This window comes from Miscanthus floridulus, chromosome 5, assembly GCF_019320115.1.
Source record: "Miscanthus floridulus cultivar M001 chromosome 5, ASM1932011v1, whole genome shotgun sequence".
NCBI classification, from domain to species: Eukaryota; Viridiplantae; Streptophyta; class Magnoliopsida; order Poales; family Poaceae; genus Miscanthus; species Miscanthus floridulus.
In genome coordinates this window covers 3,124,090-3,138,821 of record NC_089584.1, presented here as the reverse complement: position 1 = coordinate 3,138,821, position 14,732 = coordinate 3,124,090, and the positions used below count along the sequence as shown (strand labels likewise).

At 53.2% G+C, this 14,732-nt stretch overlaps 2 protein-coding genes across 2 annotated transcripts; one reads left to right on the top strand and one right to left on the bottom strand.

The window, feature by feature from the left end:
• The first annotated feature begins 2,963 nt into the window (after positions 1-2,963).
• LOC136454134 (uncharacterized) lies at positions 2,964-3,578 on the top strand. The gene has a single exon (XM_066454672.1). The coding sequence runs from the start codon at positions 2,964-2,966 to the stop codon at positions 3,576-3,578; it is 615 nt and encodes a 204-aa protein (XP_066310769.1).
• A 953-nt stretch (positions 3,579-4,531) lies between these two features.
• Positions 4,532-6,518, bottom strand: LOC136454133 (uncharacterized). Its single transcript, XM_066454671.1, has 2 exons — positions 5,120-6,518; positions 4,532-4,544 (listed from the first exon to the last, which is right to left on the bottom strand). Exons 1-2 carry the CDS (start codon positions 6,421-6,423, stop codon positions 4,532-4,534), a joined length of 1,317 nt encoding a protein of 438 aa, XP_066310768.1. The 5' UTR covers positions 6,424-6,518.
• Positions 6,519-14,732: the final 8,214 nt, after the last annotated feature.

Below are 14,732 nucleotides of genomic sequence, written 5' to 3'. Positions count from 1 at the left end.
TTTTACCTTTTACTACAACACTTCTGCTGTTTTCTTGAAGAAAAAAAAACTTGCATCGCATTCAACTCAACTAAATTAAGTTTTGTTCCAACTACAGCAAGAAGCCCCAAGGTTTGTCATCAACTCACGCAGAACAGTGCATAGTGACACTTGTCACTATCAAGCTCTTCGTCCTAAATTAAGTGCACTAAGTTGCTAAGTTAGTTTTTAGTTTCAGACCATCCTAAACCAACAACTATTATGATCACCTGATCAGGCCTTTAGATCTTTACACAGTATTTTGGATACCGATTTGGCTTGGAATGGGCAAACACCATTCATTGGATGTCCATCTGCTGCCCCTATATTGGTAAAGGCGTTCACTAAACCAACATATAATCCAAATGTGCAATCTTAACTCTTGGACATCATGCCATAAGTACGAATAAATGAGACTGACAGACACATTTTTGCCTATAAAATTCAGATAAGTTATAAAGCTCGTTCATAGGAAAAAAAAAACAGTCACGACCTACATGCACAGTCATGTACATGCAACAAAAATTCACACTCTTTTCCCGACCAAGGATCGGACTGCAGCCTTGAGTTTTGTTTTAGCCTCAATAGAACATAAAACTTGGCCTTAACACCCAGAGCAATTAACACAGAAACGCGCGAAAACAGTACAAGTACCTGTAGTTTTGAGATGTTTGGAGATCCCACTCACTACAGGAATCGGCCTCTTTGCCGACTGCCGAAAGCAGTCGGCAAAGGCTGAAAAACGGTCGGCAAAGGCTTTGCCGACCGTTTTTCGCCTAGGCAGTCGGCAAAGGGGTGCCGGGAGAGAAGATGTCGGGAAAGAATTCTTTTCCGACTGCCTTCCGGACAGCAGTCGGTAAAGGCTTCCCCGACGGCCGTATAACCAGTCGGTAAAGACTCCGTCGCCGTCCCGTCCCGTCTCCTTTGCCGACCGCCTTCCTGGCAGTCGGCAAAGGCTTTCCCGACTGCCAGGAGAAAAGCAGTCGGCAAAGGCTTTCCCGACTGCCAGGAAGGCGGTCGGCAAACCTGGTTTTGCAGGCTGTGGTGCCCAGCTTTGCCGACTGCCAGGGCAGTCGGCAAAGCTGGAAATTTTTTTTTTTTCTCTTTTCTCTCCTGTTTTTTCATATACATATCACACTTTAAAGTACACAGATCACACATTTATATATATAAGCCAAATGCACGCATATATAACACGAATTCACATATAGATCACATCCAAGCATCCATAAGCATTAATATCCATACAGTCCACAGATCATCGAAACATAAAAAACAAGTGCGCAAGTCCAACATCAAACCAAAAGAACTTCACTCCTCGTGCGACCCACGGTCCCTATGCTCATCCTGAACTGAAGGCCACGAAGACCATGAGGACTGGCCTTGCTGGAGCGGCGCCGACGTGTAGCGGTGCTCCCACCCGGTGTGCGCGTGGTGGGTATGTGGCAGAGGGTAGCTCACCGCCGCTCCGGTCCCGTACTGTGGAGGCCGAGGAAGACCGCCACCCGGAGGCCCGAAGTATGTCGGAGGCGAAACAACCTGCCACCCAGGAGAACGTCCATCTGGAGGAGTCGGGTTCGAACCCGCTGACATTGACTGCACAAAGTAGACATGATCTCATTAGTAGCTACATGAGATTAAAGCCTTCCCATTAGACATGATCTCATTGTTGCGCTCTCAAGGTCTTCCCCCCTAAATAGGACGCACCCATTAGGACAAGCATGGATCGACTCATAGTCCATCTTAAGTGCACGAAGGAGCTTCTGTGACGTGTACTCATTCTTCGGCAGCTCGTGACCCTCCGGAAGCATTTCCCCAAATATTTGCAACATGAGATTAAAGCCTTCCCGACTCATGTTCAACTGCGACTTCAACCCCATTAGACGTCCCATGCATTCCAGTTGCGACAGTGTTGTATACTTGTGAAGTGGCTTCTTTGCCGACTCCATCATTTCATAGAACGCCTTTGCGGTTTCCTCTGGATCCTCCTCCACCAATCTTTCATTGCCACGTGCCTCGTTGAAGTCTACAATCATGTCATCCACCCCGGCATCGCCATCAAACTTCTCGAGCTCTGCTCTCACCTCCTCTCTAATACGGGCTTTTTCACCATGGAAGATCCACGTCTTGTAATCTTCCACATAGCCGTTTCTGTACAGATCTTTCCAAATCTCATCCTTTATTTTTCTTTTTGAGTTCTTACAACTCCTACAGGGACACGGCATCCGAATCGACCCTCTAGCAGCCGGGCCAAATGCTTGGTCTAGGAAATTAGAGGTCCCCCTAACCCAATCCTCGTCCTTTCTTGCAAAGCCCGTGTACATCCAATCACGGTTAGCCATCCTCTGTAATACGTATGCATAAGCAAGTAGTAAAACCAGGCATTGCATCTACATGGCGTTCCTACCTGCTAATAGGTGAAGGATAGGTCCTAATCCCACCCGCGGATGCGTAGATGGGTTAGCTTCCATGCATGCCCACGTCTGAATCGGAATTTCGGCAGCACCTCCCCGCTGTTCTCCAGATACACGTCCCCGTAGGGAGTGTGTGTATCCGGAGAACAACCGGGAGGTGCAACCGAAACTACGACTCAGACATGAGCAAGACATGGAAGCTAACCCATCTACGCATCCGTGGGCTGTCCAAAAAACGTGGACAATCCGAAACAGATACGGTTGGAAGTACTACTTCCAACTGTATCAATTTCGGACGGGAGACACCTAACTTGGTGACGCGACCTAGACCATGATATGGGAAGAGGGGTTATACCTAAGGTGCCGAGGTGACGCTGTGCAGGCCGACGACCAAGGCACGGGGCTACTTCGGATCCGCGCTTTTCTGAAACACAACAAAACAATATAAGTACAAATTTTCGGCAGAACCTCCCTTGTACGGAGAGGTTTCCAGAACCTGCAAAAAGAATTCAACATCACATACACGGCTCGATGGCCGACATCACATACACGGCTCGATGGCCGACATCACATACACGGCTCGATGGCCGACATCACATACACGGCTCGGCAAGGAGGAGAACGGGCGGCGCCGCAGCGGGCAGCGACAGGGAGAGCCCGGAGGACGAGCGCCGGAGGCCGGACGGAGTAGCTGGGAGGGGAGATGGCCGGCGGGAGGGGGGGTCTGGCCGGGCGCAGGGGGGACGAGGCCGGGGCAGGGCGGCGCTGCCGGCCGCGGCTGGCGGCGCGCGCGCGGAGCAGCGGAGGGTCGGGGACGGAGGCGTGGCGCTGGCTGGCCGCGGCGCGGCGAGGGAGGAGCGGCGGGCGGACAGGGGCTCAGCGCCCCTCCTGTTCCGTCGTGGGGCGGCGGATTGCGGGCGACGGCGCGACCGGGGGCCGGGGCGCTGGAGGGAGGCGGTGAGGGCGGGGGGCGGGACGCGCGGGTCCGGGGGGGGCGGGGTGTGCGGGCCGGCGCGGCGGGGACGCGGCAGCGGGCACGCGTCTGCAAGCGACGGGGCGCCGGGGCGCGGCGGATCTGGCCGCGCGCCGCGGCGGGGCGGGCGGGGGTGCGCAGCGGCCACTCGGGGGCCGGCGGCGGCGCGGTGAAGGCGGCGGTCGCGGGGGGAGGGCGCGCGGGTCGCGGGGGTGGGCGGGGGTGTGAGTGGATAGGGTTATCCCTTCCTTTTTTTTATTTTTTTAAACAACAGAGCCTTTCCCGACTGCCGTAAAGCGGCAGTCGGCAAGGCTTTACCGACTGCATACAGTCGGCAAATCCTTTGCCGACTGCCTCCCCACGGCAGTCGGCAAAGATTTTTTTTTTTTTGGTTTTTTGGTTCCAATTTTTTCCTGTGGGCTAAACATATTGTTTCAAGTACAATGTACAAATTTGGGACCTTTTGATGATATTTTGCTATATTTTATACAATTATTTTATTTCCTTGCATTTTCTCGCATAGTCCAAATTTAAACTGCAGGTGCATAAAATAATCAAACGCAGCCATTCGAAAAATAATATTCATGTTGAAGAGTGTATTTTTAGACCATGTACATGAGCCCACCCAAAAATTAGAAGGTCTTGTCCACGCGAGATGACAATCCCGGTGCGGTAGAAGTATTTTTCAATTATAAAAAATTCAAACGTAGTCTGAAAATCACGAAACTTGGCAAGACATCATGATATCGTATGTGGAGACTATGGTAAAAAATTGAAAATGTTTCGAATAAGTTTCGTCGTCTGATGTCCAAAACTCTGATATCTCACATGTGATCACATATGATATCACATGTGAGATATGGGAGTTTTGGACATCAGATGACGCAACTTGCTCCAAACATCGTCCAATTTTTACCATGGTATCCGCATATGATAACATGACACCTCGCCAAGTTTCGTGATTTTCAGACTTCGTTTGGATTTTTTATAATTAAAAAATACTAATACCGCATCGGGATGGTCATCTGTCGTGGACAAGACCTTCAATTTTTTGAGTGGGGTCATGTACATGGCCTAAAAATACACTCTTCAACATGAATATTATTTTTCGAACGGCTGCGTTTCATTATTTCATGCACCTGCAGTTCAAATTTGGACTATGCGAGAAAATGCAAGGAAATAAAATAATTGAATGAAATATAGCAAAATATCATAAAAAGGTCCCAAATTTGAACATGAGATTTCAAACAATATGTACTGCCCACAGAAAAAAACTGGGATAAAAAATAATAATAATAAAAAAATCTTTGCCGACTGCCTAACATGGCAGTCGGGAAAGAGCTTCTTTGCCGACTGCCTTTCCTTGGCAGTCGGCAAATAGGGCAGGCCTTTGCCGACTGCTAACGGAGGGCAGTCGGCAAAGCCGACGGCCCGGAATTCCGTCCCGTCCGACCACTTTTGCCGACGGTCTGTCTTTGCCGACTGTCTTTTGCAGTCGGCAAAGACCTCTTTACCGACTGCCAGCCTTTGCCGACTGCCTTGGAGAGGCTTTGCCGACTGCCAGGCTCTTTGCCGACTGCCAGAGAAAAACAGTCGGCAAAGAGCCCCTTTGCCGACTGCCTGGAGAAAGGCAGTCGGGAAAGAGACTGGCAGTCGGCAAAGCCTGATTTTCCTGTAGTGACTGGCGATGCAGCAGCGCATAAAACCAACGTGCCTCTTCGTATCAAGCTTCACCACTCCTTGCAGAGTCCCTGTACTTGTACTTGCATCAACAGCGACTCCCATCTCCACCGATCGAATGCTGGTGCCTTTGGACAACAAATAAACCACATCATCATCATCAGCGATGCTCATGGTGGGGTAAGCCATGTGAAGACATCCCAGGGACAAGGTTGCCTCTGTGGCCTTCTCCTCCTCGGTGCCGCCGCTGCTCATGAGTTTACGCAGCAGCTCATAATGCCTTGTGTTGTCAGAAGGGAGGTTGATGTCCTCTGAACGGATTGTGCATCGACGATGCCAGCTGTCCCATGACGTGATTGGGATAGGCATACTCCATGTAGTCATCTTCCAGCTACCAGGGACCAAGGAGTATGACCGCGGAAGTTTTTGGTGGTTCAGCCATTCGTAATAGGAATCAGAATCGGATGTGGAGGCAATCCAGGTCACCTTAGTTGGCCGAGTGATCTCCATCTCGACGTACTTGATAGTGTCTTTGCTCTGGTTGACAGCGATGTCACGACAATAGTACGGGCAGCTATTGAGGAATTTACTCCAGTTGCCCTTGGCTGGCAGGGGCAGCGGCATGTCACGGAGCTTGGGACTGTCTTCCAGCAAGTCGCAGAGAAGTATGCCTCGCCAGAGATCGACAAAGCCAACTGTACCTTTAGCACCCCCGAGCGTGATCACCTTCGTCGTCAGATGGTACATGAGCCTCTGTGCTGAGTCAGGAATCGGGCACACGATGTCCCTCTGGGGCTCCTCCACGGGCACCCGCTGGGAGGTCCAACTCCCTGGCTTGCCGTCGGGTCCAGAGTGGTATAGGTGGAGCATGAAAGAAAAATCACGGAGCGGCATTCTGATAGTGGCCACAGCGAACCTGTTGCCGTACCCCAGTATGGCGATCTCGTTGTCGCTGAAGCATTCGGGATATGGGTTCGGGAGCAGGTACAGCTTTGATTGTTCAGGGTTCAACTTGTAGACGAAGTAGTCGCTGTGACTCGGAATCATTCTGGCCATGGGATCGCGCGGCACGCGGAGGAGGACGAGGTCGGCGTCAGCGCTGATTATCTTGGGCGCCAGGGACAAATCCGTGGGTTCCACTTCTAGACCCGGGCAGTGGATGAATAAGTAGGAGAGGTCTGGCGGGTGGGCGGCGCAGAAGGTCACCTCGATGGGCAGGTCGATGCTCGTCTTGGAAGTGGCGGTGGTGGAGTTGGGTCGGCCGGTGATGTAGCTCTGGGTGTCGAGCAGGACGAAGCTTGGGACATCGTGGCGGCCCTTGACCTCGGAGCTCGCCATGGGGTCCGATTGATCAATCCACGATCAAATCGGAGAAGAGCCGGAGCTTCACCTGGATTTGGGATCTTGGGTTCGCAAGGCGAGAGCGGGATGAGCCGGCGGCGGAATTTGGGGGCGGGGATTAGGGTTACGAGGTTCGGGGTAGGCGATGGTGATAGCCCCTGTCTGTTCTCTTGACAGCTGTCCAGAACGGACGCCTCAAATTTCGATCTTGACGATCGAGGTGGTATATTGGGTGCAATATTTGTCGAAGAAATATAATACGCTCGAATTATTTTGGCTCGACGTTTGTAGCCCCTAATTCCCCAGTGCCGCCACCCAGCCCAAGCCCATGCATCCGAGCGCTTGATGCTGGCCAGCCAGCCGCCGGCGATGTATCGGTTCGCCGCCTCTGTGAAGTGGACGCCGTCCATAGGATTTCATGGCGCAGCGATATGGACAAACGGGCTAGAGCGGAGTAGCTAGGCCCCCCCTCCCACCGCCGGTGGCCACTCTGCCCCCGGGTCCACCTTAGCCCCAGTCGCCAGCGGCCACTCCGGCCTCGCCGTCCACCCAAGTCACCCCCACTTGGCTCGCCCCAATGGCGCAGGGTCCTCCGTCTGAACGCGGTTCCCTGTCGCGTCGGTCCTGGGCCGATGAGGTAGAGGAGGAGGAGGCTTCCATGGAACTGGATTCCCTGCGCGGCCGCTTCGTCGGGTCATCGAGCCTCAACCCATTCGCGCCTCCCTTGTCACCGACTCGGAGGCATCGACGGACTCCGAGCCTCCCTCCCCGCCGCCTTAGGGCAGGGGCAAGCAGGTCGCGGAGCCGCGCAGGCGCCGTTCGAGGAGGAGGCGGCGTCTCCCTGCTTCAGCGCCCAACGGAGGGTTCCTGGCTGACACGCGCCGCACCCATCCGCAACCCTCTCCGCCGCAACACTGTCCGCCGCGCCGCCACCTCGCCTCCATCATGGTGCACCCCGCCCGACCCACGGGCACACCCGATGCGGATGGCTACTACCAGGTGCAAAGCCGCCGTCGCTGGCGCCGGCGTGCGCCCCCTAAGCCGGCGAAGCCTGTCCCCAAGAACTTGGTCGGCCTGTGCTTTAACTGTTTAGCAGGGGATCATGTCAAGGCGGATTGCATCTGGAAGGCGAAATGTTTCATCTGCAAGCAGCCGGGCCATGCGGCCAGGGATTTCAGGTTTCAGCTCCGCCACAGGAGTTGCAAACGTGGCCGCTCGCTGTCCCGCCCCAACGCCCGTCGCAGTGCCGCTCCGCGACGGTGCGCGGAGCAACGACGGGCCCCGGCACCGTCGTGCGGTGACGACACGGCATCTGCTCGCTCTGTGTCCACCGGTCGTTCGCCGTCGGTGCCCCGGTGCTGCGACCCACCGACTCCACCGCCGCCGCCTCCGGAGGTTCCCGGCAGGGACGTCGCGGCTGCCATGCACTCGATGTCCGATCGTCCGCCGGCGGAGGTCCGTCACACGGAGATTTTCGTTATCCCTCGCTCTGCGGAGCTGGAGGCAGCCGAGGAGGAGCTCTCCCGCGCGCTGGTCGCGGTCGTGGGAGGCACGCGGCCCGAGGTCACCCCGGCGATGGTCCGCCAGCTTCTCTGCGACCACTTTGGCTTCGCGGCGGAAGCCTTCTCCGTCCGCCGACACGCTACTGAAGACTTCATTGTGCGGTTCGGCAGTCGTGGTGTTGAACAACGCACCTCCGCACCCTCCCTTCACCCTGATCTGGCGGCCATGGAGACGCACGTCCATGGCATCGGCGGGAGCTTTTACGTTCAGGGTGCTTGTTGGGATGCGGAACGTTCCTGCCCATGCGAGGAGCGTGTCCATCGCTGCGCATCCTGGGGACATCATGTGCCAGCATTGAGATTGCCCCGCCGGAGGTGGTGCCCGAAGATGATGACCGCGAGTTCTTCGTCGCCGCTTGGTGCATCCACCCGCGCCTCGTCCCGGACGAGAAGATTATGGCCATTCCGGAGCCGCTGTTCCTGGGCGCGCATGAGGACATGACGGAGCTCCCTGCTCTCCGTTACCTTGTCCGGTGCCGCGTCGTGGAGTACCAAGACTGGTCTGTTCCCCGGCACTCTTCCGATGATGACGACGGGCATGGACGAGCCAACGACGACGATTGATGACAATGGCGACAGCAACCATAATCGGTACCACCCCGTCCTCGATACTGGTTCTCGTCGTTCGTCGTGGGTTGCGAAGTCGGTGCACCTCGCTGGCGCTGGGGACGACGCGCCTTCGCTGGGCAACGGTCGGGGGCTCACCTTCCGTGCGCGCCGGACCGTTCTCGTCGGTGCGTTCTTGTGCCCGGTCATCGGGTCGCGTGATGTCGGACGCCAGGCGGCGGTACTGCGCGTCTGGCGGCCAAGTCGGCCTTCCGCGACCCCCAGCCGGAGAAACAGGCAAGGCGCGTCATGCTGAACCGGTGGAGGGGAAGACCCGAGGACATGGTGAGCAACACGCCGGACGACAAGATCGCCACCAAGCTTTTCCCGAGCCACTGTCGTCCTCCAGAAGGGAGGCGATGCGAGTGCTCTTCCCATGCGTGGTAACCGCTGGGCGCGGACCATGTCCAGGCTAGAATGAGCGCCTGCCGCCGCCGTCGCAACACTGGTTCCCATGAGTGCCAATCACCTAGTCATCTGGAACGCACGAGGCTTGAATAGCCGTGCGCGTCGTAGACTCGTAGTGTAGTCAGAGATATTGTCACACAGCAGCGTGCTTCGATAGTCTGCCTGCAAGAGTCTAAGGTCGCTAATTTCTCTGTAGCAATGAACAATGAAATAGCAGGAAACGATTTCGACTGCTTCTGCCTCCCCGCGGTTGGCGTGGCTGGGGGCGCTATTGTCACCTGGCGCTGTGACCTGTGGTGCGCAACCTCGCCGTGCGCACGTCGTTTCTCTGTCACCATAAAACTCACGCCGCTGAATGGTCACGGGGAGCCATGGTGGCTCACCAACGTCTATGGACCTACAGCGAGAGCGGACAAGGCTGACTTTCTTCAGGAGCTGCGCGACTTCCGGGCGAACTGCCCTGCCAAGAAGCCTCTCCTTTCACTCCAATGTGCAGCCCCAGTTACTAGCACCTCCATTTTGTTCAACCTTCCTCTTTCAACAGAAGCCTTTGCACAATTTCAGCAGTTCGAAATTATCCTACAAAACCTTCAGCTGTCTGATGGTGTTGACACTTAGAATGTATATTTGGGACAGCTCCATTTTCACCTCCAAGAAGGCTTACTGTCAGCTGCGTGGAAGAAGTTAGTCACACTCAATCTATAAATGGATTTGAAAATCCTCTTGCCAGCATAAGCACAAGTTCTTCTTCTAGTTGCTCACTAATGATAGGCTGAGCATCCGTAACATTTTGAGGAGGAAGCACATGCACCTTCCTTCTTACAATTGTGTGCTTTGTTCTTCGAATTCTGAGGAAACTGTTCAACATCTTTTTTGGTAATGTGAAATGGTTCAATCCTGCTAGAATCTTGTTGGCATCACAGTTAATTTAGCTCTGGACGCTTTACAGATTTTTGAGAGCTTCAAAATGCAGCTAAATGTCAGTTTTTATATGGAAGTTATCATCATTATGGGTTGGAGTATCTGGAATATTAGGAATGATGCCATTTTTAGAGGACTCCCTGTTACCATTCAAAGTGCTTACCTGTTTTCAAGAGGACTTTTGCCTTGCTCCTGTGGAAGGCTAAAAAGAAATACTTTCCTTCAATTGAATTAGGAAAAAGTCTAGATCACCCCCTCACCTATAACAAGAAGTCTAGTTACCACCCTCAACTATAAAACCGGATTTTCTACCCCCTAAACTTTCCAAAACCGGTCAAATAACCCCCCAAGCGGTTTTGACGGTGGTTTGCTACGGTGACTGTGGTTTTGTCTTTGTCTTTTTTATTTATTTCTGCTGAATCTTTGAAAAATCATAGTAAATCATAGAAAAATTATAAAATAGAAAATCCAATTTGATTGGACTCCACATGAGTAGATCTATATAGTGAACATATAATATGGTATGCTTTGGTACAAAGTTTTTGCTGTAGCTTTAGATCTATGCTTTTCTATAATTAATTTAAATAATTCATAGATGCAGCTTCTATGGTCCAATTGTGGTGAAATTTTTATGGTGGGCTAATTATTGTATGATTGAACTGTAGTAAAAATTTCATACTCATTGGATCATGTATAACTTGGTTCAGGGGGTAGAAACCTAAATAAATCTATAACTTAGATTTAACAAGAATAAACCTAAATAAATCTATAACTAAGTTATACATGATCCAATGAGTATGAATTTTTTACTACAGTTAAATCATACAATAATTAGCCCACCATAAAAATTTCACCGCAATTGGACCATAGAAGCTGCATCTATGAATTATTTAAATTAATTATAGAAAAACATAGATCTAAAGCTACAGTAAAAACTTTGTACCAAAGCATACCATATTATATGTTCACTGTGTAGATCTACTCATGTGGAGTCCAATAAAATTGGATTTTTCATTTTATGATTTTTCTATGATTTACTATGATTTTTCAAAGATTCAGCAGAAATAAATAAAAAAGAAAAAGATAAAACCACCGCCACTGTAGCAAACCACCGTCCAAAACCACTTGGGGGTGGGTTATTTGACCGGTTTTGAAAAGTTCAGAGGGTAGAAAATCCGGTTTTATAGTTGAGGGTGGTAACTAGACTTCTTGTTATAGGTGAGGGGGTGATCTAGACTTTTTCCATTGAATTATGGCTAGAGCACTCTCTATAATTGTCTTAATTTTCTTTGTTTCTTTTTTTGTTTCCTGATTTTCTTTCTGTCTGCTGTCTTCCATGTAACCTTTTGTAAAACTTTTGTTTTTTTGTTGTTAACTTCTTTGGTTACTTTAATAAATTTTCAGTAGGGGCTTCCCAGGTCCCTCCTGTTCTAAAAAAAAAAAAACTGCCCCGGCCCCTGGCGGCGACTTCAACTTAATCTACAAAGCCAGCGATAAGAACAATGGCAGGCTACACCGTGGGCTGATGCGCAGGTTCCGCAACGTCATCGATCTGGACGAGATCCATCTCGCCGGCCGCCACTTCACTTGGTCCAACGGTAGGGACCAACCAACTCTGGAACGTCTCGACAGAGCCTTCGCCACGGTGGAATGGATTGAGCAGTATCCCAGCCATCAGCTTCGCTGCCTCTCATCAGATTGTTCCGATCACGCGCCACCGTTGTTAGTCCTCAACTCCGAACCATGGGCGAAACCGAGATTCCGTTTGAGCAGTACTGGACGAAGATTGATGGGTTTCTAGATGTTGTAAGTGTCGCGTGGCCGCGTGGGGTGCCCAGATGGCCGACGTTGACGCTTGCCGATGCCTGGACCAGAAACTGCGCGCCCTGGCAAGGGCGCTAAGGAGCTGGCGTGCCACCTGCGTTGGCAACATCAGGTTGCAACTCGCCGCGGCTCGAGTGGTAATCTACGAGCTCGACGTCGCGCAAGAATCCAGGCAGCTGTAGCAGGGTGAGCTTTATCTGCGCCACGAACTCAAGGCGAACGTCCTCGGACTCGCGTCTCTGGCCAGAACCATGGCCAGACAGCGCGCCACCTGAAGGACGGCGATGCATGCACCAAGTATTTCCACCTACAGGCATGCCACCCACGGCGGAAAAATTATCTGTTCGCCATAAACCACAATGGGCAGACCTTCAGTGAAGAGGAAGCGAAGGCGGGCATCGTGTACTCCTACTACAACGAGCTGCTCGGCAAGGCCTTCCATAGGCAACACCGCATTGATTTGGCACAACTGGACCTGCCGCAGCTGGACCTCAGTGAACTGGTGATCCCGTACACGGCGGAGGAGGTGGCGAGGATTGTCCGGGATACCCCGGCCGACAGGGCTCCGGGCCCGGACGGATTCAATGGCGCGTTTTACAAGGCTGCTTGGGAGATCGTCGGCCCCGATGTGGTTCGTATTTTTCACGCGCTCTGGGAGGTGGACTTCAGAAGCTTCTACCACCTAAACGAGGCGACCATTGTGCTGCTCCACAAAACAAAGGCGCCGGACGGCCTCAAGGACTATAGGCGGATCAGCCTCATCCACTCCATCGGCAAGTTGTTCGCCAAGGGCCTAGCACTTCGTCTGGCACCAAGAATACAGGAGATCGTTAAGATCAATCAGTCTTCCTTCATCCGGGGTCGGCGAATTCACGAAAATTTTCGTGCTGTTCAGCTGACCTGCCGGTGGCTGCATGCTCGGCACTGTCCCACGATGCTTCTCAAGGTCGATCTCGCGAAGGCATTCGATACGGTGGCATGGCCGTTCTTGCTTGTGGTACTCGAGCACATAGGCTTCCCTCAGCGGTGGCGTGACTGGATTTCAGCCATGCTGGGAACGGCGAGCACTAAGGTGCATGTCAACGGACGCCCTGGACGTCGCATCTGTCATGCCCGCGTCCTCAGACAAGGCGACCCGCTGTCGCCGTTCCTGTTCATCATCGTCATGGAGGTACTGAACGCGCTGATCGCCGCAGCTGATCGCCGTGCAGTACTTACTCCGTTGCCGGGGACTGCGATCAAGTACCGTGCATCCATTTACGCCGACGACCTGGTCATCTTCCTAGCGCCATCTGCTCAGGACTTCACCTGCATCAGACACATTCTCGAGCTCTTTGCGGGGACATCTGGACTTGCCACCAACCTGGACAAATGGACGATCAACCTGATACGTTGCTCCAGCGACGGCGTCGAAGCCGTGCAGCGTGTCTTCCCCTGCAGGCTCCAGGAATTTCCTACTAAATACCTGGGAGCTCCACTGTCGCTTTCTAGACTAAGCCGCGCCAATGAACAGACGCTTGTCGACGCGGTGGCCGCCCGAATTCCGACCTGGAAAGCTGGCCTATCGACTACTGCGGGGAGAGCAACTTTGACGCAAACGACGCTCTCCGCGATCCCAGTTCAGGTATCCATATGCTGCAGCCTCTCGTCATGGGCGATCGAGGAAATCGACAAGAGAAGGCGCGTTTTCCTTTGGGCGGGCACTGAGTCCGTCGCCGGAGGAAAGTGCAGGGTGGCTTGGCCCGTCGTCTGCTCTCCGAGGGAACATGGCGGCCTTGGGCTGCCTGATCTCAGGGTCCACGGCTTCGCACTTCGCCTGCGCTGGGAGTGGCTACGGCGGTCTCAACCCGACGCAGCCTGGACGCTCCTGCCTTCCAAACCGGAGCGGGCGGTCGACCACATGTTCAGGGCGTCGGTCACCGTCCAGGTGGGTGACGGTGCTACCGCACGCTTCTGGACTGATGCCTGGCTGCCGGACGGTGCTATCTGCCGCTTTGCACCTAGCCTCTACTGTGCGGTCGGGAGTCGTAGGCGCAACCGTTCCGTCAAGGACGCGCTGACCAATCGACAATGGGCAAGAGACATCACCGGCGCGCCGACTGCCGCCGTTCTTTGCGAGTATGTTCAGCTTTGGGACAAGGTCGACGGCATTCAGCTATAGCCGCACGCCACGGACCGCTTCCTCTGGAAGTGGACTGGAAACGGCGAATACACAGCCTCCTCGGCGTACCGGTGCCACGTCCAGAGCGGTGGCGAATACTCCACCATCGCCATGACGGGGCGGAAGAAATCGGCGTAGACGGTGCGGGCGTGCCGGTGCCACGTCCAGAGCGGTGACCACGCGCGGCCTGTGAGCCCTCTCTTGCTCCTTGCTCTTCCCTCTTGCCCCTTCCCTCCCTCTCTGCTTGTCACTTGGAAGATCATGTCTCGGCCTTGTCGCCGTCGACCATGCCTCTCAGCCGTGTGGAGAACTGTCAGGAGCTGCACAAGTTTGGTCTTGGTCTTGCTGGAAGCAGATGAAGCGCTAGGCGCTGAGCCTGAAGACAAGCCCTCGGTCTCGATCTCGTTGTTTATCTAATTCCATTACGTTTACGGTCGGAAACCAAACAAAATCAGGAATCGTTTAATTTGTTTCATTTGCGGCGTCTTCTGTTACTGTTTGTGTTAACGTTTACATAATGCAACCAAACAGCACCTTAGTAACTTCGATCAAGAGCATATTACATATAAAAACTTGCGTGTGCATCAACTGGATGCACATAGAAATTAAATACGATACGATGCATAGCAGGGTAGTTCTTGAAGATTTTTCTAGATTCCTCGTTTCGGATCGGATCGACGAGAACAGAGAAACAGGGCATACTGTACCTCAGAACTGAAATAAGCACGACAGCAAGAGCGCCCTGGTGATGTTGCAGCGGCGGCGTAGTACTCTTCTGGCGAGCAACAGAGCCGAAATAGAGGATATCAGTGTAGGAGATTGGA